Source organism: Ornithorhynchus anatinus, chromosome 18 (genome assembly GCF_004115215.2).
Source record: "Ornithorhynchus anatinus isolate Pmale09 chromosome 18, mOrnAna1.pri.v4, whole genome shotgun sequence".
In the NCBI taxonomy this organism is placed as follows: Eukaryota; Metazoa; Chordata; class Mammalia; order Monotremata; family Ornithorhynchidae; genus Ornithorhynchus; species Ornithorhynchus anatinus.
The window spans coordinates 3835566-3859171 of NC_041745.1; the positions used below are offsets into that span (position 1 = coordinate 3835566).

The following is a 23606-nucleotide window of genomic DNA, read 5'->3' on the forward strand; positions in this document are numbered from 1 at the left end:
TACATCTAGTATCTTCAATAGCTGAATTTTTAAAAGCTCTTTCCTACCCAGCAAAATAATACTATTCCCTTCAAGAAAGGACCCACCTTCTCTTAGTGATAAAAACTAAATAAAAAGATGAAAGCCAAACAATAAAAGAGAAACCTATGAAGCTGTAACATGAAGCCAGCAGAGTCGGGTCAAATCATGAAGGGGCAGCTGCTAACTCCTCTCACAACGTCATCTCCGTTACTGACAATATTGCAGGGCTCTTGCAGCAAGATGGATAGGTGGAGTCTAATGGTCATGCTGTAGAGCTGTCCTAAGGAGAACAGCCTCCTAAAGGATGTAACTGGGGAAAATTATACACAGGTAGATCCAGTTATAACAAGAGCTGGGGGAGAAAGAGCCGCCTCCTGCAATATCGGCCCGTCGGCCCGGCTCTAGGGGAGCGGGAGGGATAGGTGGATCTATTTCTAGCCTTCGGGCACAGACCGGTGGATTCCCCCACTCCATAACCAGAAAGATGAGAGCAGGCCTCCAGAAATCTCACGCTTGCCTGCGGTATGCTAGAAACCTTAGCGTTATGCTTGGCAGAGCAACACAAGTTTACCAGATCAGCGTATTCAGGAAATGCCCACATTTCCAAAACGCACAACCATAAACTGATACTGCCGGCAAAATTGCTTATCGGCACAGGAAGACTTCAAGCTTAAGAATGCCAAGAGAGGTAGCAAAAAGGTATGAACAGTATAGGGCTGGTTAAGGGAACTGGGGGGTGGGGACTGGATTTTTCAAAACAAGCCTGTCCCAGGTGAGGCAATTTACCATGCAGTCAGAAGTGCAGCCGAGAGTGAGCACAAGGAAAGAAACACGAGTTTGTTCGGATTCCCAACACATCGGGCTCCAACATTTCAGCAAATGCCTCTCTGTAGTCTCATCACGGTCTCCAGGGAAACAAGGTTTTGCCACAGATAAGTTTATTTCAAAACACAGCATTAGACCTTTCTCTCTGACTTGACCTAACTCACCAACCCAGATCTGAAGACTCCTGTTTCTAATGGTAGACAAATCAAAAGCCAAATGAAATAAGATCAAGTTTGTTTGTGACATTAATGGAGAGGTGAGGGGCCCAACAGCTGACTGAGTCAATCTTTGGAGAAGAAATGCTTGAGAGAGATTAGAGTCCAAAGCCCTTAATACCACTTACTCTTATGATCCAGCCTGATTTTCTTAAAGGGCACCCAAAACCTCCCTGCTGAAATGAACCCTCTAGACTCTCAGCTGAGTTGGGTACTCAATCTGTCTGATTTTGGTTATCTTGTACTCTCCCAAGCACTCAGTACAGTGCTCTGCACACAGTAAGCACTCAATAAATGCAACTGAATGAATGAATGGACCCTCCCCCGGCTGTTCACCTGCTACTAAGGGCGCTCAAGCTCCAGATCTCTCATACACATCCTCCTTGTCCATGTTTGCTTCTATATTGGAAACTGTTGTACCAATGAGTCTGTGGGGAACACTCAACCCTTAAAACACAATGCAGGCAGTGATGTTTTTCAACATTGCCTTTAACGGACTAACGACCATCTGAGGCATCCATTGAGAACTAAGAAATGAAGTGTTTAACACTGTGCACAAAAACATATTTGAAACTGGTTGAAACATTTAGGTTATATGAGGACTCGCTAGCTATGTAACCATGAATCATTTTTTTTTAAAGTTACCAGCAGTTACCAGGTCTCCAGCCAGTAGCAATAACTCCTGTTTCTCTCACATTAGCGGTCCCTTGAACCTCTGGTTTCCTCCACCGACCATTCTGCCAATATTTTCCAGTGCCAACAGGCGGTGTCAATTCCAACCACCAACCAGCTAAAGGTTATAGACTCCTGGGAGGGTCTCATTTAAAAACAAAACAAAACAAAAAAACCCTCTTTTTTACGTAGCTTAAAGATTCTCTAAGACTCATTTAAAGGGGCCACTAAATCAGTCAACTGTATTTATTGAGTACTTAGTATGTGCAGAGCACTGTACTAAGCACTTGGGAGAGTATAATTCAATAGAATTAGCAGACACGCTCCCTGCCCATCACAAGCTTACAGTCTAAAGAGGGAGACAGACATTAACATGATTATGTAATTTATAATATATAATATGCCCCACCCTCCTCTCACCTGAACAGACCTTTGAAGTTGACAGTTGGCTTGGAGAAGTTTTGGCCTCAGAGCCCATTTGCTAGCAGGTTTGACTAAACTTTGTTTCCAAGCACTAGCAAGCTTCCCGGATCAGCTTCAGGGAGGCAAATTCGCACACTCATTCAGAAAGATGAGCAGGAATGAAAAAATGAATGCACGAATGTTACACAGACCTGGGAAAAATGCTGCAACAGCGAGTCAACAGGACATTAGGCTGTCAGCTCCTTAAGGGCGGGACCATGACTGCTCTGTCCTAACTCTCCAGAGTGCCACTGGCAAAAATTAGTAGACCTGGGTCCTTGCTCCACTATCCTCCCCGCCATGAGAAGTTCTTAGCTGGGAGGGTGAGAATCTGGATCTTGATGGATTCCCCGCCTCTTCTTCCGCAGAGATGGTCGCCCCCATAGAAATAACCACGTCGATACTCCAGGATCCTCGAGAGGCTCCAGAGGTGCCTCTCCAAGGAGCCAAAGTGTCCACTTAGTGAAACCATCCCTCCAAGATACGGGGGACCAGGAATGAACTCATTTTGCTGAGTGGTCCCTAAACACTCTGGGATCCAGCTCAGCTGAACCGGGGAGACTTAGTTTTCTCTCCATGCATGGTGCCTGTTTTACTCGCAGTGAGACCTCCATCCTTTCGGTTTTCTGAGGAATTTACGACAGGGATAACACTGTGAAAAACAGCCGATGGAAAGCATACAGAAGAGAAACACCACCTTCACAGGTCACACGTAGGGTTGCCAGATTTCGGTTTTGAAGCTCCCGCCTGGCTTTGCCCGCTCTCTGCCTCTACCAAGAGATGAGGTTTGTGTTGTTCAAGGGTGGGACACTCAACACACCCCCTCCCACCGGACTTTTCCAGAAAAAGGGGGCAAGGCAAGGAACCTTAGCCTGTGAGCCTCATGTGGGACAGAGATTGTGTCCCACCTGATTATCCCGAATCTACCCCAGCTTCAGTACAGTGCTAGGCACATAACAAGCGCTTAACAAGTACCCTTTAAAAAAAAGGTGGGCGGGGGCAGGGGGAGTCCAATATCTTATAAATGGGAAGTCTGGAAACTCTAGCTTTGGGAGTGAAAGATAGTTTGGGGGCAAGTTGTATTTCATTAAGCAGCCGGGACTAACCGCTTATAACATATTTGAAAAAGATGTGAAGGGAAACCACTGTATTAACCAGATGAGAAGAGGCTAAATGACGGGCACAATGTGAACAACTGCCGATTCTAAAGAGAAGACTACATTAGCTGAGAAATTACCAACTGCAAAGGAAGTAAAAGAATTAACATGCCTTAGCATCCAAAGAATTAAATATCTTAGCATTTACTATTCCGAATCAGTAAAACTACAAACGACATAACCTGCCTCAATCAAAAAACAAGGCAGAGACAGGGAGACAATAACCATTCTGAGGGAAAAGTGAAAACACAGAAAGGAAAAGGTTTTAGGCGCCTCTAAGTATTTTTCTAGACTCACCGTATTTTAAATTACTCGGGGGTCGGGGGCTTCTTTTCAACTTAAAAGCCAAACTACTTGGAATCTGTAACTTAGCTGGACCAACATACATAATATTCAATCTGAGGCTTCAAGGAAAGTGAGGAGCAAATTCGAGTCCTGCAGATCCAGCACTTGTTCAAGTCTATTCCCATCTTTGCAGAATACAAAAGCCTCAAAAAACCCAAGTAATAACCTACTAGTTCTACAATAAGCACTTAGGCAAGGATTACTATACTTACTAGAGTCTTCCCATCTGAGTAAGTGCAGCTTCCAGGCTGAATAATAGAGAAATCCCAGCACCAGGAAGAGGCAGAGGGCTAGCAGCAGATTACGCACGAAAACCAAGAGTCCCATCTTCACATATTTGCTTTCCTACATGACCTAAAAAACAAACAAACAACACTTTGAGTTTGGAAACATGTCGGAACCACTTCAAAGGGAAAGAGATAGGAGCATTTGGGAATAACAACAATCCTATTTACCACACACAGGGGATAGGTTCCTACCAAAGAATTTCTAGAAATGTCATGCCGGAGAACTCATTACATTTTCTCAGGGACTTTATTTCCATGTGAGGTTAAGTCACAGGAAGCACATGACTGCCAGCTCACTTTCAGTAAGTTTGATTCGCCCAGCCAACCTCCCTCATAGATCACTTCTTCAATCTCCCACTGCTGCATCAGCCATGGAACAAAGTGCCTGGATTCTACCAACAAACTCCAAGTGAGAAGGAGTAGAGGAGTCAGTGTTGACCTGCAGCATGGTCAGCTGTCCTGCCTTTTTTCCCCCTCCCTAAGCCACTTGAACTTCAAAACCGCCACCATCCCTAGCTTAAGTATTCATAATGAATGTATTTTATTGCCTTCTGTGCACTGCCTGGACAAACCTCATCGCTTTTCTCTAATTCCTAAATTTCTTTAAAATCGTTTTTCAGAGTTGTTCCTCGCCTCTCGAAGCGAACTTTCGGGAGACGAGAAAAATGCTCAAATGACTGATGGAAATCTCTGAAACACAAATCTACCCTTCTACCTGGACCAGGCTGAAACTTAGTCCCTCCCTAGGCTAAGGTAGAATGCTCATTCAAATTCAGAAATGAGGTTTCACTGCAAAAAAAGGCAGCACAAACCATGACTCACATTGAAGAGGGAAACCAAAATCTCTTAACATCTAAATTTCATATTTCAAATATTGATTTCACTCAGAAGCTCACAAACTTTTCTATTCTTAAACATGTGGAATTAACCACAAACCACATTTGTAGTCTGTCTTCAAATCACACTCACATTTTAGGCTCTGCAAAAGACAGAAATCTGTCACGCTAACCTAGTTTGCTCAATATCTGTTTCCGAATCCAATGTTTTTACTTGACATTTTTCCTAGAACAGGGAACAATATCTAATTTGATGGTTTCAGAGGAAACAATCTTGTGAATTAGCTGACACTTAGCGTCATTACTGCATTACGGAAGCCAGCTAGCCCTTCCTTAATTAAAAATGTAATGAAATTGCTTTACCATTCTCCATTATTGAAAATGAAAAGTCCCTTAAATGGCTTCAATATAATTCAGTGGATTGTATTTACATTGATAGCAAGGAGGCTGCTGCTAATAGTTACGCATTTGAGGCCTGATTTTTCACAAGTCTTTTTAAAAGTTTAACTAGAGATTAAAAAGAAGGATGTCAGTGATTATAGCTGGTCCTAGTTCTAGTCCCCGATTTATCATAAATTTGCTTGATGATGCTGGGTAATGCAAGGCCTAGGTGCCTCAGTTTCCCTCCTCCTTTGTTTTTTTTTACAAGGGAGATAATACTACTTGTTCCTCCTATTTACCTGCCCAAGGGTCCACGGAAAGAATAATGAGCTGGATAGTCAAGAAAATATCTCTGAAAAATTTTTTCTGTGACTATTCCAAGTACCTAGTACACTTTAGGCACTACAGAAATCATAGGGAAGCAGCGTAGCTCAGTGGAAAGAGCCCGGGCTTGGGAGTCAGAGGTCATGGGTTCGAATCCCGGCTCTGCCACTTGTCAGCTGGGTGACTGTGAGCAAGTCACTTAACTTCTCTGTGCCTCAGTTCCCTCATCTGTAAAATGGGGATTGAGACTGTGACCCTCGTGTGGGACAATCTGATTACCCTGTGTCTACCCCAGTGCTTAGAACAGTGCTCTGCACATAGTAAGCGCTTAACTACCAGTATTATTATTATTATTATTTTGAGGGCGGTAAGGGATTTACCCTCTCCTATGATTCGAGCCAGGAGAGTTTGTGTACGCTGCGGAAGGTCAGAGCTATGCCACATAGGGTTACTCATAATGGAAAGGTCTAAGCCGAACCATCAAAGTCGACTGCTGTCCTGGGCGGCAGCAGCGTGGGAGAGACTCAAAGGTGGATGATCAAGTGATCAAAACACTGATCCAAGACAACGGCAGAGACTCAAGTTTTTACTGTAATGTAAACCACATCTGTATCTCGACCCAAAAAACTCTAGATACATATCAGAACGACCTTATGACAGAAGGTGGGATGTTCTGAAGTGGGTGCATCCACGGAGTCACTAGGGATCGGAAACGACTTGACGGCATTTGACAAAGGGACTTACCACGTTAGATAGGGCCACCGCCTGAGAAAGACAGTGATCAGATAAACGATCACCTTCCTACCCCTACTCAATGACCAACTTACTCATTCCTTAATCCAAAAACTATATTTGATATACATATATATCTGTATATGTAGTGAATATTACTTTATTCACTTGTAAGCTTAGCTCTTGAGGAATCTCAGTTTATTAGTGCTATACTTTAAATTTATATAGAACCCATCTTCTTTATAACTCAAACCACTTTCATATCTATTATATTTTATCTTCAAAAAACTCCCATGATTTAGGAAGTCGGGGTAGGTAAGATTCTTCTCCTCAACTTATAGTTGGGGAAACTGAGGCACAGAGAGAAAGGCCTTTGACATCTAACTACAAACAAAAACCCTTAGCTGCTAAATGCTGCCCAGATTAAATAGAACTACAGTTTGCCAGAGAACTCCTTGACAGCAGGGATCATGTATAGCAATTCCACTCTCCTCTCAAGTAACTGGTACAGGGCTCTGCACACAACTGGCACTGAAGAAATACTTTTGAGGATTTAATTTAACGAACCTCTCTAGCCCAACCAATCGCAGAATAGATAAACACACCAAAACTTGGAGGAACTGCTTTTTACTCGATTGTTCTAAAGTGCATTAAGCTGTCAATTTCACACTCCCAAACCCCTGGGCAATGTCCCTTGCGTATTTGAAAAATGAACACCAGGAGTATAAGTGTATAAATACTCACCTGGCACAGTTTTGCCCGGAAATGATGACATTTTGTCTATTATATTCTATTTAACTGTCCATCCTCTCATCAATGCCCCAGGCTTTAGAATGGCCCTCTACTTTTCTTTCCCCTGGACAGACATCACATTGCCATCATCATTTTTAAAAATTAGTTTTAGCCCTTGCTACGGGGCAAGTTAAACATTTACTGAATGCCCCCTATATACTGACACTCACTGATTTTCACTTTGCTCAGGAAACCTTGCTGCAACTAGTATTCGTCAGAGTTGGGAACTGCAGTACTCCGATACGTTGGGTTTTCATCTACTTTCAAAACATACATTTGTCTGGGGGAAAAAATGTAAAACAAAGATACCAGGGGCTCAGAGCCAAATTAAATAATTGTGGGAAAAAAGGAATAATTTTCAGGGATTTATTTCCCTCATTCTTCAATCAAACTGTAAGTATATGGGGAAAAAAAAAACTGTTAAAAAAGCACATTCTCCCCCCACCACCTTACCCTGATTTTCTTGAATTTCTCATTTTAGGAAAAAATAATGCACAGCACTATTTCGTGTCGTAACTTATTTCGGGTTGCAACCTTGGATAAGAGATCACTGGCAACCATATTACCCCCACATCACAGGCTAATATTAAGGCAAGTTTTCCAAACTGATTTTTATTTATTCCCAGAAACATGAGAACACAAAATTCATCAGCCTTTTGAAATTCAAACTGGGTCATGAAAAATGCCCATGTTTACCTTCATTTTTACTTTCCTGAGAAGTAAATTATACACCTATTGCTTGGGAAGCTCATTAGTTCTTTAGAATCATAGGCACATAAGGCTAGAAGGGACCTTAAGGGGTCATTAGTCTATTCCCCAGAGTCCAGCCAAGGCCACCTCCGACAGATGACCATATCCTATTTTTAGTGACCTCCCTGAAAAGAGCTGCTACAACCTGCCTTGGCCACTCATTTCAGAAATGGCTTTCCTTCTATCAAAGCTAAATCCCTCCTGCTAAGCTCTAACTTCACATTCACCTCGTTCCGTCAGCAGAAGAGAGGAACGGTTTGTCGAGATCCCTCTGATGATAAACCTTTCCCAGCTGTAGGCGATGACGGGGCCAAATATCGGCAATCCCCCATGTGGGGCAGGGACTGTGTCTGACCTGATTATCTTGGATCTACCCCAGTGCTTAATATAGTAGTGGCACAGAATAAGCACTAAACAAATGCCACTTTCTTAAAAAAAATATTATTAGTTTCCAGCAGCCCTTTGGAATGACCATGCATGCATGATTATATTCTTACCCCGAAGAGCTCTACAGCTTCCCTGGAGACCCTAGAAAAGGGAGATGCAGCAAGAACCCCAAACCTGGCTGGTTTCTGGGTGGTCCAGCCCAAACCAGTTTGGTGGCTTGGGATTCACAGGCCCACAGGTTGACCCACTGAAACCTAAATAATCCCCGTTTCTTAGGCCTTTTCTCATCAGCCTTGTTCTCCTACCTTGTGATTATCTTTCTGGTTCTCCTCTAAACCCTCTCCAAATTTTACCTCTCTCTCAAGTTGTGGAGCCGAGTCCTAAACATAACTGGCAATGCTACTCAAGGACAGTAAATGCATCCATCAGTAGTTATTGAGTCTCTACTGTGTACAAGGCATTACACTAAATGCTTGGAAGAGTTACAGTACCAGAAGGAGACGAGTTCCCTGCCCACAAGGAATTTACAATAGAGTAGGTGAGACTTTCACATACGAATGTGGTAAAACAGGAAAAGGAACACATCCAGGAGTCTGTTTCCTCTGTTTATGAGTCCTGACCGTCACATTAGCCAGATCATCCATCTCCCTTTTGCCTCCTCCAGCCTTGCCCGGCCTCAAATACATTTCTATGTTTTTGCATTTTCAATTATGCCTATAACAACGTTCACAGAAATGAAAATTTTATTAGCTGTGGAAGAAATGTTATTTACCCATCTCTACTGTCACTCCTGAATGTCATAAAACTGACAACTTAAGGACCGTTCCCATCTTTTCCAACTGCTAATCCTGTCAACTCGATTATTACTCTCTAAACCCCTTCCTGGGACCTGAGTTTCTCAGGACATATGGAATAGTTTATCAGAGAATGGCCTGTAAGTTTGAGGTAGGGAATTTGTTGATGCTTAAAGCCTTCCATATATTCTAAAAAACTAAATATATTTATCAAGCTATGCCCAGAATTATATTCAAATTTACCAAGAGAAGAGTAGACAACTCTTCAGAGAAGAAGTTTGGAAGAGGAAGGAGGAAAAACATTAATATAAAGGACCCACCTTCCTTTCCAGCTAGAAAAAGGGAATTACTATTTAACATACAACATTCTTAGACTGCAAGGACACCTGCCTTCCGATAGTTCGTTACTATTAGAGAGGAGGAAGAGGACTTAGAGGTCATACACACAAATCTGCAAGCACAGTCACACACACAAATCTTTCTGCAACGTTTTGGTTGCGCTTTTATTTTTTAAATGGTATTCGTTAAGCACCTATGTGCCAGTCATTTTTCTAAGTGCCGGGGTAAATACAAACTAATCAGGTTGGACACAGTCCAGGTCCCACATGGGGCTCACAGTCTTAATCCTCATTTTACTGATGAGGCAACCGAGGAACAGAGAAGTCAAGTGACTTGCCCAAGGTCACAGAGCAGACAGGTGGTGGAACTGGGATTAGAACCAGATCTTTCTGGTTGCCAAGCCCGTGCTCTATTCATTCATTCATATGTATTAAGTGCTTACTGTGTGCAGAGCACTGTACTAAATGCTTGGGAAAGTACAACAATAAACAGTGGCATTTCCTGCCCACGACAAGCTCACAGTCTAGAGGTGGGGAGACGGACATCAATACAAATAAATAGAATTACAGATTATATAATAATATATAGATATATAGATATAATTATATATATCTATAGATATATATATATATATATATATATATATATATATATGCTGTGGGGCTGTGGCAGGGGAAGCCCAAAGGGAGCAAGTCAGGATGACGCAGAAATGTGAGGAAGGGAGTGAGGAAAGGAGATGAGGGAAAGTGGGGTTTAGTCTAGGAAGGCATCTTGGAGGAAATGTGCTTTCAATAGGGCTTTGAAGCGGGGAAAAGTAAGTGTCGGTTGGATTTTAGAAGAGAGGGCATTCCAGGTCAGAGGCAGGATGTGGGTCAGGGCAGGTGGTGAGACAGGCGAGATCGGGGCACAGTAAAAAGCTTAGTACGGAGAAGCAAAGAAGGTGTGCTGGGTCGTAGAAGGAGAGAAGCAAGGTGAGGTGGGAGAGGGCAGGGTAATTGAGTGCTTTAAAGCCAACAGTGAGAAGTTTTTGGTTGATACGGAGGTGGATAGGCAACCACTGGAGATTTCTGAGGAGGGGGGTGACGTGCCCTGAAAGTTTTTGTAGAAAGATGATCTAGGCAGAGGAGTGAAGTATGGTCTGGAGTGGGAAGGGTCAGGAGGTTGGGAGGTCAGCAAGGAGGCTGATGCGGTAATCTAGGCAGGGTAGGTTGAGTGACTATATTAACGGGGAAGTTTGGATGGAGAGGAAAAGACAGATTTTAGCGATGTTGTGAAGGGGAGACAGACAGGATATGGTGACACACTGAATATGTGGGTTGAATGAGAGAGAGGAGTCAAGGATAACGCCAAGGTTGTGGGCTTGTGAGATGGGAAGGATGGTGGTGACGTCTATGGTGATGGAAAGTCAGGGAGAGCACAGAGTTTGGGTGGGAAGATAAGGAGCTCTGTTTTGGACGTGTTCGGTTTGAGGTGACGGGAGGACACCCAAGTAGAGATGTCTTGAAGGCAAGAGGTGATGTGAGCCGGGAGAGAGGTTGGGGAGGAGACGTAGATTTGGGCATCAACTGCATAGAGATGGTAGTTGAAGCCACAGGAGCGGATGAGTTCTCCAAGGGAGTGAGTGTAGATGGAGAATAGAAGGGGAGCCAGAATTGAACTCTGAGGGACCCCCACAGTTAGGGGGTGGGAAGCGGAGGAGGAGCCCGCAAAGGAGACTGAGATGAATGGTCAGAGAGATAAGAGAACCAAGAGGTCATGCTGCTCCTCAAGTTCTGCTTTTACAAGTTCTCTGTCACCCCATGACTTCCCTTTCTTTCCTCCAAACACCCACACGGCTAGGTCAGGACCATTCACCCTTTCCACATCCCACGTCCCTCATGGTTAGCGGGGACGTGTCGGAGACAGTTTACGTCCAGGGTCTGCCCTTTGGGTTACTCACAACAGAATTCGGTCTGATATAGGGAAGCAGCGTGGCTCAGTGGAAAGAGCCCGGGCTTGGGAGTCAGAAGTCATGGGTTCGAATCACGGCTCTGCCACTTGTCAGCTGTGTGACTGTGGGGGAGTCACTTAACTTCTCTGTGCCTCAGCTACTTCATCTGTAAAATGGGGATTAAGACTGTGAGCCTCACATGGGACAACCTGATTACCCTGTATCTACCCCGGCACTTAGAACAGTGCTCTGCACACAGTAAGCGCTTAACAAATACCAACATTATTATTATTATTATTATTATGACTAGGATTATTTTGGTCTTCTGCAGCAAGCATCAGTGCTCACCCCCAAAACAGCAGGCTAGACAGTGCCTCCCACTCTTGGGGGACCCCATTCCAAAACCTTATTGAAGGTACATCTCCTCCAAAAAGCCTTCCCTAAGCCCTCCTTTCCTCTTCTCCCACTCCCTTCCGTGCCGATCTTACCAGCTCCTTAATTCATCCTCCCTCCCATCCCCACAGCACATTTGTAGATATCTCTATACATCTGTAATTTATTTATTTATTCATATTTATGTCCATCTCTCCCTCTAGACTGCTTGTTGTGGGCAGGAATTTGGCTGCTTGTTGTTACACTGTACTCTCCCAAGAGCTTAGTGCAGTGATTTGAACACAGTACGCGCTCGATAAATATGATTGAGTGAATAAATGACACACCTCCTTTCCTCCCTGCAGGAGAAGGGAACCCCAAAACCAAGGAGAGCTTAGGATGACTTTGACTCACACCTCTGCTCTCCTCCCAACCACCCCCAACATGTCTTCTGTTGTTCTGGGTCACTGAAAGTGCCCCATCCCAGTTTTTAAAAACAATTATTTCTGAGGGGCCATAGGTAGGTTTATTACTCACATCTGCTGATTGCAATTGTTATGGTACAAGTAAGACACAACTCTGCCTGGGTAAGCCCACATCAAAGCATTTCCTGAATATGTACTGTGATGGTTAAGTTTGTGGCAAGATAATGAGGATATTCTTAGTGTTGCTTTGTTGAATTGCCCCCGAACTTAATGTCAGCAAATAATCATTCTTTTGAAAGCATCTTTGTTGAGAGGATAAAAAAAAAAGGCCCTTCTGTTGGGATCCAAACATAAGCTCTCACACAAAACTCATAGCTCTAATGCATGTGCCAATTCTCAAATATTCACTGTATTTATTAAGAGCAATTCTACTAATGTTTCAAAGAACCCAGGAAACAATGACACCTTCATCTTCAAAGATTCAAGCTGGGTATTCGCTATAAAGCTCCCCAAAAGTCACAATAAGAGTTTGCAACCAAAAAACGCACATCAGCAAACTCTCTGGTTTTCTGATAACGAGAAGTGGGGGGGGGCAAGGGATACTTGGGCCACATTTTTGACTCAAGGCTGAAGTTCAGAAAGATTATCTGGAAGTCATACACACCGTGCTGGAGCTGGAGAGAAGAGTGGCAGGCAGGTGAAAAAGAATCCCTCCTCACCTACTCTACCTGTTCTGAGTCAGGAACTACTGGCAAAGGAGGCACCCGTGTCCCCTTTCTGACCCCAGAGAAATGAATTATAATGGCATTTACTAAGTGCTGTGTGTCAAGCACTGTTCTACGCGCTGGGATAGATACAGGTTAATCAGTTGGACACAGTCTCTGTCCCACATGGGGCTTCCTGTAAAAGTAGGAGGGAGAACAGGAATTTAATCCCCATTTTTGAGGAGGAAACTGGGGTAGGAGAAATTAAGTGACTTAGCCAGAGTCACACGTCCAGCAATTGGCAGAGCCAGGATTAGAACCCAGATCCTCTGACTCCGTGGTCCGTGATCTTTCCAATCCACGCTCCTTCCCCAAAAGAGCTCAGACAGGTCCCTGCCACTTCGGCCTTGAATGGATGGGGGACAGGGCTAAAAAGATGTCGCCTCCGGCTTCAAGTCTACAGCTGCTGGCAGGAAAGTGAGTGCCCAAGTCCCAATCTATCATGGTCATTAGAAACCCCATATAGTAATTATCCTAAATGGCAATTGTCATTAAAAAATGGGGTCGGAGTATGTGAAAATTCTGGTACTTGGTGTTTGGGTGTGAGGGTTTGTTGTACTTACAAAAGTAAGAAACGGATACTGTCATCCAACCCATTGGTAAGAAAACCTCAATATCCGTATAGTGAATAGGTAAGAAAAGCCTTCTCCTCTCCAAAACTCTGAAAAGCTTTTGATACTGTCATTATAAAACTGGAGTATCTACTCAGAGACTTGCCAAGTTGTCTACATTTCTACGCTATTAGAAATGCAGACCCGTACAAAATGCTTAACTTGCCACAGTTTGAAACTGTCCTGTCTTTCAAAGCCAAATACATTCAGTTCTCCCACTCTGTGTTTTAGATTAGAACAGTGGTAAGGGGATCGGGGGAAAATTATTTTTTTTCCTAAGGGCATTTGTTAAACAATTAATATATGCCAGACGATGTACTAAGCGCTGGAATAGATATGAGCTAATCAGGTTGGACACAGTCCACGCCCTGCAGTATTAATCCCCATTTTACAGATAACTGACACCCAGAGAAGTGAAGTGAGTTGCCCAAGGTCACACAGCAGACAGGGACAGAGCCGGGATTAGAACCCAAGTCATTCTGACTCTCAAGCATGTGCTCTGTCCACTAGGTCATGCTGCTTCTTCCAACAACGTGTGTTCGTCTCGACAGAACGTGATGCGGTAGCTGAAGAAATAGCAGAAAGCGGCCGTGCTTCAGCAGACAGCCTCCTTCGAGAAGCAGCGTGGCTCAGTGGAAAGAACCCGGGCTTGGGATTCAGTGGTCATGGGTTCCAATCCCGCCTCTGCCTCTTGTCAGCTGAGTGACTGTGGGCAAGTCACTTAACTTCTCTGTGCCTCAGTTCCCTCATCTGCAAAATGGGGATGAAGACCGTTAGCCTCACGTGGGACATCCTGATGACCCTGTATCTACCCCAGCGCTTAGAACAGGGCTCTGCACATAGTAAGCGCTTACAAATACCAACATAATTATTATTCGAGCCACAAGTATTAAAATGTGAGTTTTCCTTAATGTACGTGTGTTTGGGGGCAGAGGGAGGGAGTCGACAAGAATGATAAACCGGTGTTATAAAACACAGTATTTCCCATCAAGAAACGTACCGGGCAGCCTAGAACTGCACAGAACGGAAACCGGCTTCTGTTTCCCTGCGGCCTCTTCTCCCGTGATAGTATCTGTTAAGTGCTCACTCTGTGCTAAGCACTGCCTGAGGCACTGGGGTAGATATAACCAGGTCAGACCTTCAGGCTCGATTCTCACCCTCAAAGTGCAAGCAGGTCATACCGGCCTTTCTCCGTCCCCACTCCCGACTGGTTTATCGGGTGGGCTCATCCCACCCTCCTCCCGGCCTCAGGTACCAAATGATGCGTTCGCTTTGTGCTTGTGTGCGACCTGTACAGGGCTGCCTCCAAAAGCGCGACCGGTAGAGTCACAGCCAGAAAAGTGACGCCCAGGGGCTTATCTAGGAGCGAGAGGAAGTAAAAGCAGCAGAGAGAAGATAGACGAGATAGGTTTTGTTTTTCCAACCAGCATCTCTGCGAAAGACGTCACGGTCTTTTTTCGACGAAGATAACTTCCCTACAGAAAACGTAACTAGCTGAGCTACCGAAAGACTCAAGTCTCTCACGTAACGGCCGGCTCATCCGATCGTATTTACTGTGCGCTTCCTGTGGGCAAAGCATTATACTAAGCGCTTGGAAAGTACAATTCGCCCAGCTGATGGTGTAAAGAGTAGCGACAGACCACCGACACCGTCGTCGGCTTCCCCCGAACCATTCCTTTTTTCTTCCCATTCCCTGCAGGAGGTATCATCTTGTCATTCTCTCACAAAGAACGACTCTGACGCTCTCCTGGCTGTGCCGGGCACTGGCAGCCGGTTGCCCCGTGACGGGGCACTGGCAGCCGGTTGCCCCGTGACGACCATTAGACTGTAAGCTCCTCGTGGGCAGGGAAGCAGCGTGGCTCAGTGGAAAGAGCCCGGGCGTGGGAGTCGGAGATCATGGGTTCCAATCCCGGCTCTGCCACTTGTCAGCTGACTGTGGGCAAGTCACTTAACTTCTCTGTGCCTTAGTTTCCTCATCTGTAAAATGGGGATGAAGACTGTGAACCTCATGTGGGACAACCTGATTACTCTGTATCTACCCCTGCTCTCAGAACAGTGCTCTGCACATAGTAAGCGCTTAACAAATACCAACATTATTATTATTACTGCTTTCACGGCATCGTCCCCAAATAGCCAATGCAACGCCCTGGACAAGCAGAGGCTCGATAAAGGCTGCTGTCGGTGATGATGCCCGCGGTACGAACACCGAGAAACTGGCAAGCGAGGTCTGGATCAAGGTGCCGGGGGCATTTCAGGACCATTCGTTCCTTTAATCGAATTTATTGAGCGCTTACTGTGTGCAGAGCACTGTACTAAGCACTTGGGAGGGCATAATGCAACAGTAAAGAGACATTCGCTGCCTACAACGAGCTGACAGTCAGGAGGGATTAGGGACAAAGAGCAAGGGGACCAAAACGGGCTTTTAGGCAGCAAGATGAGGTCAGTTTTGGCCAGTGGCTTAGCAGGATGGAGCTCGGGGAGAAAAATGACAACAAAAAAACAGCCAAGGGCACTGATTTCCTTCAAGCAAAAGCTCGGCGGGCAGCAAAATGTGCAGATTCACCGAGTCCCCGACAATCCATCTTCCTCTCCTTTCCCTGCCACTGAAGGGGGGCAAGGATTTACGCTTTTGCCCTGGAACCCCCTTGGATGGGGGCAGTGGGGAAGAGCTGAGGAAGTGCAGTTCTGGGAGGAGGCGGGGGAATCCCTTATCTTTCTTAAGATGCCAGTTGCCACCCAAGGACGAAAGCTGATGGGTTCCCTTTCGTCCCCCTCCCTCCCCTCGGCCGCCTTTAACCCAGAAATTAGGAGAAGCAGCGTGGCTCGGTGGAAAGAGCCCGGGCTGGGGAGTCAGAGGTCGTGGGTTCAAATCCCACCTCCGCCCCTTGTCTGCTGGGTGACCTTGAGACAGTCACTTCTTGATTCTATTTATTGCCATTGTTCTTGTCTGTTTCCCCTGATTAGACTGTAAGCCCGTCGAAGGGCAGGGACTGTCTCTATCTGTTACCGATTTGTCCATTCCAAGCGCTTAGTCCAGTGCTCTGCAGAGTAAGCGCTCAATAAATACTATTGAATGAATGACTGAATTCTCAGTGACCTCATCTTCAAAAAAAAACCGTGAGCCCCACGTGGGACAATCTGATGACCCCGTATCCACCCCAGCGCTTAGAACAGTGCTCTGCACATAAGAAACGCTTAACAAATGCCGTCATTATTGTTAAATCGGGGAAGATTTTTGGTTTTCCAATAAGCGCGGATGGATGGGCGGGCGCAGGGCCCGTTCCGGCCTCGGTCGCTGGGGGGCGCTGGCAGGGCAAGGGGCGCCCCGCGCAGGCGCACTACGGGCCGTCCCGGCCGGGCCAATAAGCGCGAGTGGATGGGCGGCCGCAGGGCCCGTTCCGGCCCCGGCCGCTGGGGGGCGCCGGCGGGGCAGGGCAGGGGCGCCCCGCGCAGGCGCACTGCGGGCTGTCCCGATCGGGGCAGCGCGACTATCGGGAGAAGCCCGCGAGTCGCAACCCGCCCCCTTTGGGGCGCGCTTGGCTTACCGTGGAGGAGCGCGGGGCGGCGGGGGGACGACGACCCGGCCGCGGCGGCGGGCCCCGGCGGGCGCCGGGGATGCGGTGGGCTCCCTGGGCGCCGCCATACTGCGGGCGCAGCGGAGGGGAGGAGATGCCCCGGCCGCGGGCCCGCGCCACCACCAATCCCGCCCGGCGACCGAGGGGGGAACCCCCGGCCGCGCCACCAATCAGCGCGCAGAAGGCGGGGGGCGGGACGCTCCCTGGACCAATGGGGATGGAGAGGATGGAGACAGCGGAGGGGGCGGGCGGCCAATGGGAGGGGGCGGTGGCGGCACGTGACGGCCTCGCCGCGCGCCACCTGCCAGGGCGTCGTCGAGGGGCACGTGGGGCCGCGCGCCAAACTCTCCCAGGGAAACCAGTTCCCCCTGCAGGCGGGCAGGGAATGGCACTGGTTATTGTTGTATTGGACTCTCCCGGGCGCTTAGTACAGAGCACTCAATAAATACCGTTGAATGTAATGGATTCCCCCAACTGGGACCCAGGGCTACGGCCCCTGGGCATTTGGGGGGGCTGCCTGGAGCTTGCAGATGATGATGGGCAGGGAAGGGCACTGGTTATTGTATTGGACTGTCCCAACCGCTTAGTACAGTGCCCTGCACACCACACTCAATAAATACCATTGAACGGATTCGCCCAACTGGGACCCAGGGCTACGGCTCCCGGGCATTTAGGAGGGCTGCCTGGAGCCTGCAGATGATGATGGGCAGGGAATGGCACTGGTTATTGTATTGGACTCTCCCGACCGCTTAGTACAGTGCCCTGCACACCGCGCTCAATAAATACCATTGAATGAATGGATTCCCCCAACTGGAACCCAGGGCTACATATCCTGGGCATTTTGGGGGGATGATGCCCCCTACCTGGAACTTGCTGGTGATGGGCAGGGAATGGCACTGGTTATTGTTGTATTGGACTTTCCCGAGCGCTTAGTACAGTGTCCTGCCCACAGCACTCAGTAAATACCATTGAATGAATGAATGGATTCCCCCAACGGTGGCCCAGGGCTCCATCTCCTGGGCATTTGTGGGGCTGATGCCCCCCACCTGGGGCATGCTGATGGGCAGGGAATGGCACTGTTTATTGTTGTACTCTCCCAAGTGCTTAGTACAGTGCTCTGCCCAAAGCGCTCAATAAATACAATTGAATGAATGGATTTCCCCAACTGTGACCCAGGGCTACGTCTCCTGGGCATTTGGGGGGATTTGCTGCGCTGATGGGCAGGGAAAGGCACTGGTTATTGTGGTATTGTACTTTCCCAAGTGCTTAGCAGAGTGCTGTGCACACAGTGAGCACTCAAATACGACTGAAGGAACGGAAGAGGTAGAACTGGAGTGCAGTATGGGTGACACCCTGTATTAAGCGCTGGGATGGTTACAGGCAAATCGGCCCAACCCCTTTCCTCCGTAGGGCTCACAGTCTCGGTCCCCATTTTGCAGATGAGATAACTGAGGCCCAGAGAAGTGAAGTGACTTGCCCAAGCTCACACAGCAGACAAGTGGCGGAGTCGGGATTAGAATCCATGACCTTCTGAGCCCCAGGCCCGTGCTCCAGCCACTACATTATGCTCCTCATTATTCATAAATAATAAACGATCCTTATCATTTATGGATGGCCTTACCGTCCTGCCCCCGCCCTGAGGGTACACTTTGCCCACAGTCAGGAAGGGGGCACGGCCCGTGGGGGATTTGCCACCCTTGCCCGACCTTCCTAGCAGCTCTGAGGGAGAACTTGAGTTGGGGAGGTGTAAAACGTAGAAGGAGCATCATCATCGGTATTTATTAAACTCCCACTTGGACCAGAGCACAGTACTAAGGAAGGCTAATAACTTTTAACCCTGCCGTAACCTTGGGAATAGCTAGGTAGCAGTCTCTTATCGCCAAGATCCGCCCTTTCCTCTCCATCCAAACTGCTATCGTGCTGGTACAAGGTCTCGTAATATCCCGACTGGATTATTACGTCAGCCTCCTCTCTGATCTCCCTTCCTCCTGTCTCTCCCCGCTCCAGTCTATTCTTCATTCCGCTGCCCGGATCATCTTCCTACAGAAACGCTCTGGGCCTGTCACTGCCCTCCTCAAAAACCTCCAGTGGTTGCCTATCAACCTTTGCACGAAAGGAAAACGCCTCACTCTTGGTTTCAGAGCTCTCCATCCCCTTGCCCCCTCCTAACTCATCTCCCTTCTCTCTTTCTACTGCCCGCCCCGTACGCTCCGCTCCTCTGCCGCTCACCTCCTCGCCGTCCCCCGTTGGCGCCCGTCCCGCCGTCGACCCCGGCCCACTTCCTACCACGGTCTTGGAATGCCCTCCCCCCTCACCTCCACCAAACTAACTCTGTTCCCCTCTTCAAAGCCCCACTGAGAGCTCACCTCCTTTCCCTCTGCTCCTCCTCCCCTCCTTTCCCACCCCCTGCTCTTCCCCCTTCCCCTCCCCTCAGCACTGTGCTTATTTGTATATATTACCCCATTTATTTTGTTAATGAGGTGTATATCTCCATGATTCTATTTATCTTGATGATGATGTCTTGTTTTTTGTTCTGTTTTGCTCTGCTGTCTCCCCCGTTTAGACTGTGAGCCCATTATTGGGCAGGGATTGTCTCTATCTGTTGCCGAATTGTACATTCCAAGCTCTTAGCACAGTGCTCTGCACATAATAAGCGCTCAATAGATACTATTGAATGAATGAACGCCCTGTAAAGCTTGTTACAGGCAGGGAACGAGTCCACTAGTTCTGTTTGTATTGTACTCTCCCAAGCAGTGCTCTGCACATAGTAAGCGCTTAATAAATACCACTGATTATCAATCCATGGGGTCCCAGGATTTCAGACCCTCCCCCTCCACCCACTGTCGATTTCAAGGAATTAACTGCCCCTACTTTCAGAAAAGGGCCAGGCCTGTTTCACCCTTCCCCGTGACGGAAAAAGGGGTGGTGCACCGAGAGGGAAGGCGGGGAATAGTCCTTTCCTCAGGCTTAACTGTACTCTGCCATCTGACCAATCTCTCAGGGAGGGCTTCTGCTCAGAGAGAAATATTCATGTTTTGTTTGTCATATTGAGGTGGCAGGGCTTTTTGGAGACAACCTAGGAAGTGACAGAGTTGGTGTCGACGAAGGAAATAAATAGGAAGTCGCTTAACGTCAGCGGATAGAAAATGGGGAGATTACCTTTAAAATGAAGGCATAATGATGGGAGTATTAGAAGCAGTGAGCAAGGCACGGAGCAGCTGTGACTGCTGACTAAATCCCTACTCCCCCATTCTCTCTCACTTGGGTCTGTACTTCTTAAGCACTTTGATTTTCAACCTCCTCTTCCCCCCGCAGAATCGTGTCTAACCTATTCTCTTACGTTGTTCCCTCCCAGGTTCTTAGTACAGTGCCCAAAGTAAGCACTCAGATATCATTGATTTATATTGTAGCAGAGGGAAATGACTTTACAAAACACTTGAGGAAGGCCTTCCTTTTCAAGAGGTGAAAAATTTAACTTATATGCTGCATTGAATAGCTCAGCTTCTAATGTAGAAAATGAACTTTTGAGCTCAGCTACCAGCGGTTCCAACAGGGTCAATTGTATTTATTGTTTACTGTGTGCAGAGCACTGTACTAAGCGCTTGGGAGGGTAGAATATAACAATATAATCGACATTCCCCCCATAATGAGCCTACAGTCTAGAGGGGGAGACCGACGTTAATATAAGCAAATTACAGACATGTTCATCAGTGCTGTGGGGCTGGGAGGGGTAGGAATAAAGGGAGCAAGTCAGGGTGACGCAGAAGGGATTTGAAGAAAAGGAAAAGAGGGCTTAGTCACGGAAGGTCTCTTGGAAGAGATGTACCTTCAATATGACTTTGAAAAGAGGGAGAGTAATTATCTGTCAGCTAGGAGCGAGGGCATTCCAGGCCAGAGGCAGGACGTGAGAGAGAAGTTGGCGGCGAGATAGATGAGAACGAGATATAGTGAGAAAGTTAGTAGTAGCGGAGCAAAGTGTGTGGGCTGGGTTTTTGTAGGAGAGTGGTGATGAGAGGTAGGAGGGGGTAAGTTGATTTAGGGCTTTACAGCCCTAAATGAGGAGTTTCTGTTCGATGAGAAGGTGGATGGGCGACCATCGGAGGGTCTTGAGGAATGGGGAAACATGGCCAGAAAATTTTTGCAGAAAAATGATCCAGGTAGCAGAGTGAAGTATGGACTGGAGTGGAGAAAGCTAGAAGGCTGGGAGGTCAGCAAGGAGGCTGATACCATAATCGATGCTAGGGTAAGTGATTGGATTAACATGGTAGCGCATTGGATGGAGAGGAAAGGGCCGATTTTAGCAATGTGGCGAAGGTGGAACGGAGAGGATTTAGTGACGGATTGAATACGTGGGTTGGATGAGACGGGAATCAAGGATGAGCCAAGGTTACAGGCTGTGAGGCAGGAAAGATGGTGGTGCCATCTACAATAATGGGAAAGTCAGGGGAGGACAGAGTCTGGGGGGAAAGATTAGGAGTTCTGTTTCAAGAGAAAGAAGCTCTCTGGGTTAGTGTTTTCTCAAAGCGGTGCAAGAGAGGGAGTCGCCAGGAGAACAGGGCGTGTGAAATAGCTATACGGTGTTATTACAAAGGGGGCCCAAGTTACTGCTTCCCAAACGATAGTTTTTTTTCCTATTATGCATTTAGTGTCCAAAAATGCCATTTCCTTCAAGCTTTCTCTTGCTTTCTCCCCCTTCTCGAAAATTTACAACCTTTTTTCTTCCCCTATTCCTCTAGGTCCCCTGCTGTGCCAGGGTGGACCAACCACAGCCTGGAAAAGTACTTTTTTTAATGGTATTTAAGCACTTGCTATCTGTCAGGAACTGTACTAAACACTAGGGTAGATACAAGCAAGTCAGGTTGGACACAGTCCCCATGTCACATGGGGCTCGCAGTCAATCCATTTTACAGTCAGGATAACTGAGGCCCAGAGAAGTCGTGACTTGCCCAAGGTCACACAGCAGAAAAGTGGTGGAATCAGGATTAGAACCCAGGTCCTTCTCATTCCCAGATTTGTGCTCTATTAGGCCACTAGTTATGCTCTGCCTAGGTATATTCTCAGCCAGGTTGAGATTGGGAAGCAGCTCAAAATAACAATAATAATAATAATAATGATGCTACTTGTTAAGCGCTTACTATGTGCCAAACACTGTTCTAAGGGTTGGGGTAGATACAAGATAATCAGGTTGTCCCACGTGGGGCTCACAGTCTCAATCCCCATTTTACAGATGACATAACTGAGGCACAGAGAAGTTAAATGGCTTGCCCAAGGTCACACAGCAGGCAAGCGGCGGAGCCGGGATTAGAACCCACGTCTTATGACTCCCAAACCCGTGCTCTTTCCACTAAGCCACGCTGCTTCCCTAATAGCATTCAAAAATCAATAGTATTCCTTGAAATCCAGAAGTTCTAGCTTTCAGGCCCATTCTCTTTCCATTAGTCACACTGTTTCCCCCATTAATATCCCAAAACCATGCATTCCTTGCCACCACCAAAAGGTAGCCTAGGACTCAGTTGGGATGGGATTTAAGCGCTGGTAGGGGCTCAAATGCTCGGGGCTCAGTTCGGGCCAGGATGGCCCTAGATTTTGGTCTGTGTCTTCCATCCCAAGGGCATAGTAATAAGAGCTGTGACTCTGGCAAATCATTTCATCCCTCTGGGTCTTGGTTTCTTCATCTGCAAAATGGGGATAATGATTTCTTTCTGTCCTTTCCCACGAGACAAAGCCCACAAGGACCCACAGAGATAATCCCTGTGAAAATACTCTGAACTTTATGGAAGAGGGTATGACGAACGGCCCCTGCCATCGATGGCTCAGCCCAACCCAGTTCACCTAGAACAATGATCGTATTGATCCCGTAAGGGATTAAGACTCCGGTCACCAGACTAAAGCGAAGCCCAACCAAATTCTCCACATGGTCTCCGACATATTGCACAGTGTTTGGAGACACCCCACCACCGTCCCCAACCAGGCAACGGGCCGTGGCCCAGATCTGCATTCCCCTGGTTCCTGTCCACAAGCCAACTGCAAGAATTGGTTAAAAACGACCAAATCTGGAATGATTATCATAACGCTAGCACCATTTTGGCCAAAGGACGGATCGCCCAATCAAGAGCAAATGCCGCCAACTGGCCGGGTATAAGCAGACACAGATTAGCTGGGATACCGCCAAGACAACCCAACCTCTAAGCGGGTAAGTAGTTCCTTCTCTATTTACCCTCTAAATTCTCCTCCACCCCAGCAAAAGCAACAAACAGAGGAGTCGCCTTGTTTCTCGCGGGTCAGTCTGCATGGCAGATAATGTCCATCCATCTGATCTTTTTAGAGTCAGAACAGTGAGAAAGAAAGCAGTGTGGTTGCCTGTCTGCTGGGGCAGAAGACGAAATGAAAAAAGAAAGACAAAGCAAGGCAGATGGCTGGCGTGAGCGCAAACCCAGGCTCTGAACTCCAGTGGCTAGCAGATCCCTTACTGGGAGGCCCTATGTATTTTCCCTGCTCCTCCACAGCTGGTTAATTCGTGGCAGACCCCTGGGTGTTTCCTGGGTGGGAGGGAGTGGGTTGTAGGTGGGGCTTTGCGCCGTCTCTGAGTAATCCACCCCACCAGCCTCAT

The 23606-nt window shown here is 47.1% G+C and overlaps 1 protein-coding gene across 9 annotated transcripts in view; it reads right to left on the minus strand.

The window, feature by feature from the left end:
• ST3GAL3 (ST3 beta-galactoside alpha-2,3-sialyltransferase 3) overlaps positions 1-23606 on the minus strand; it is a 216366-nt gene that overhangs the window by 184775 nt on the left and 7985 nt on the right. For 2 of the 9 annotated variants that reach the window (XM_029083379.2, XM_029083376.2), the window contains exons 1-2: positions 16967-17072; positions 3910-4051 (exon numbers count right to left, since the gene is read on the minus strand). In XM_029083379.2, the coding sequence (XP_028939212.1) occupies positions 3910-4024 (115 nt within the window). In that variant the 5' untranslated portion in view covers positions 4025-4051; positions 16967-17072. Of the gene's footprint in view, positions 1-3909; positions 4052-16966; positions 17082-23606 lie in introns of those variants that run through there. The other 7 variants (XM_029083372.2, XM_029083371.2, XM_029083375.2 and 4 more) reach the window with 6 other exon arrangements.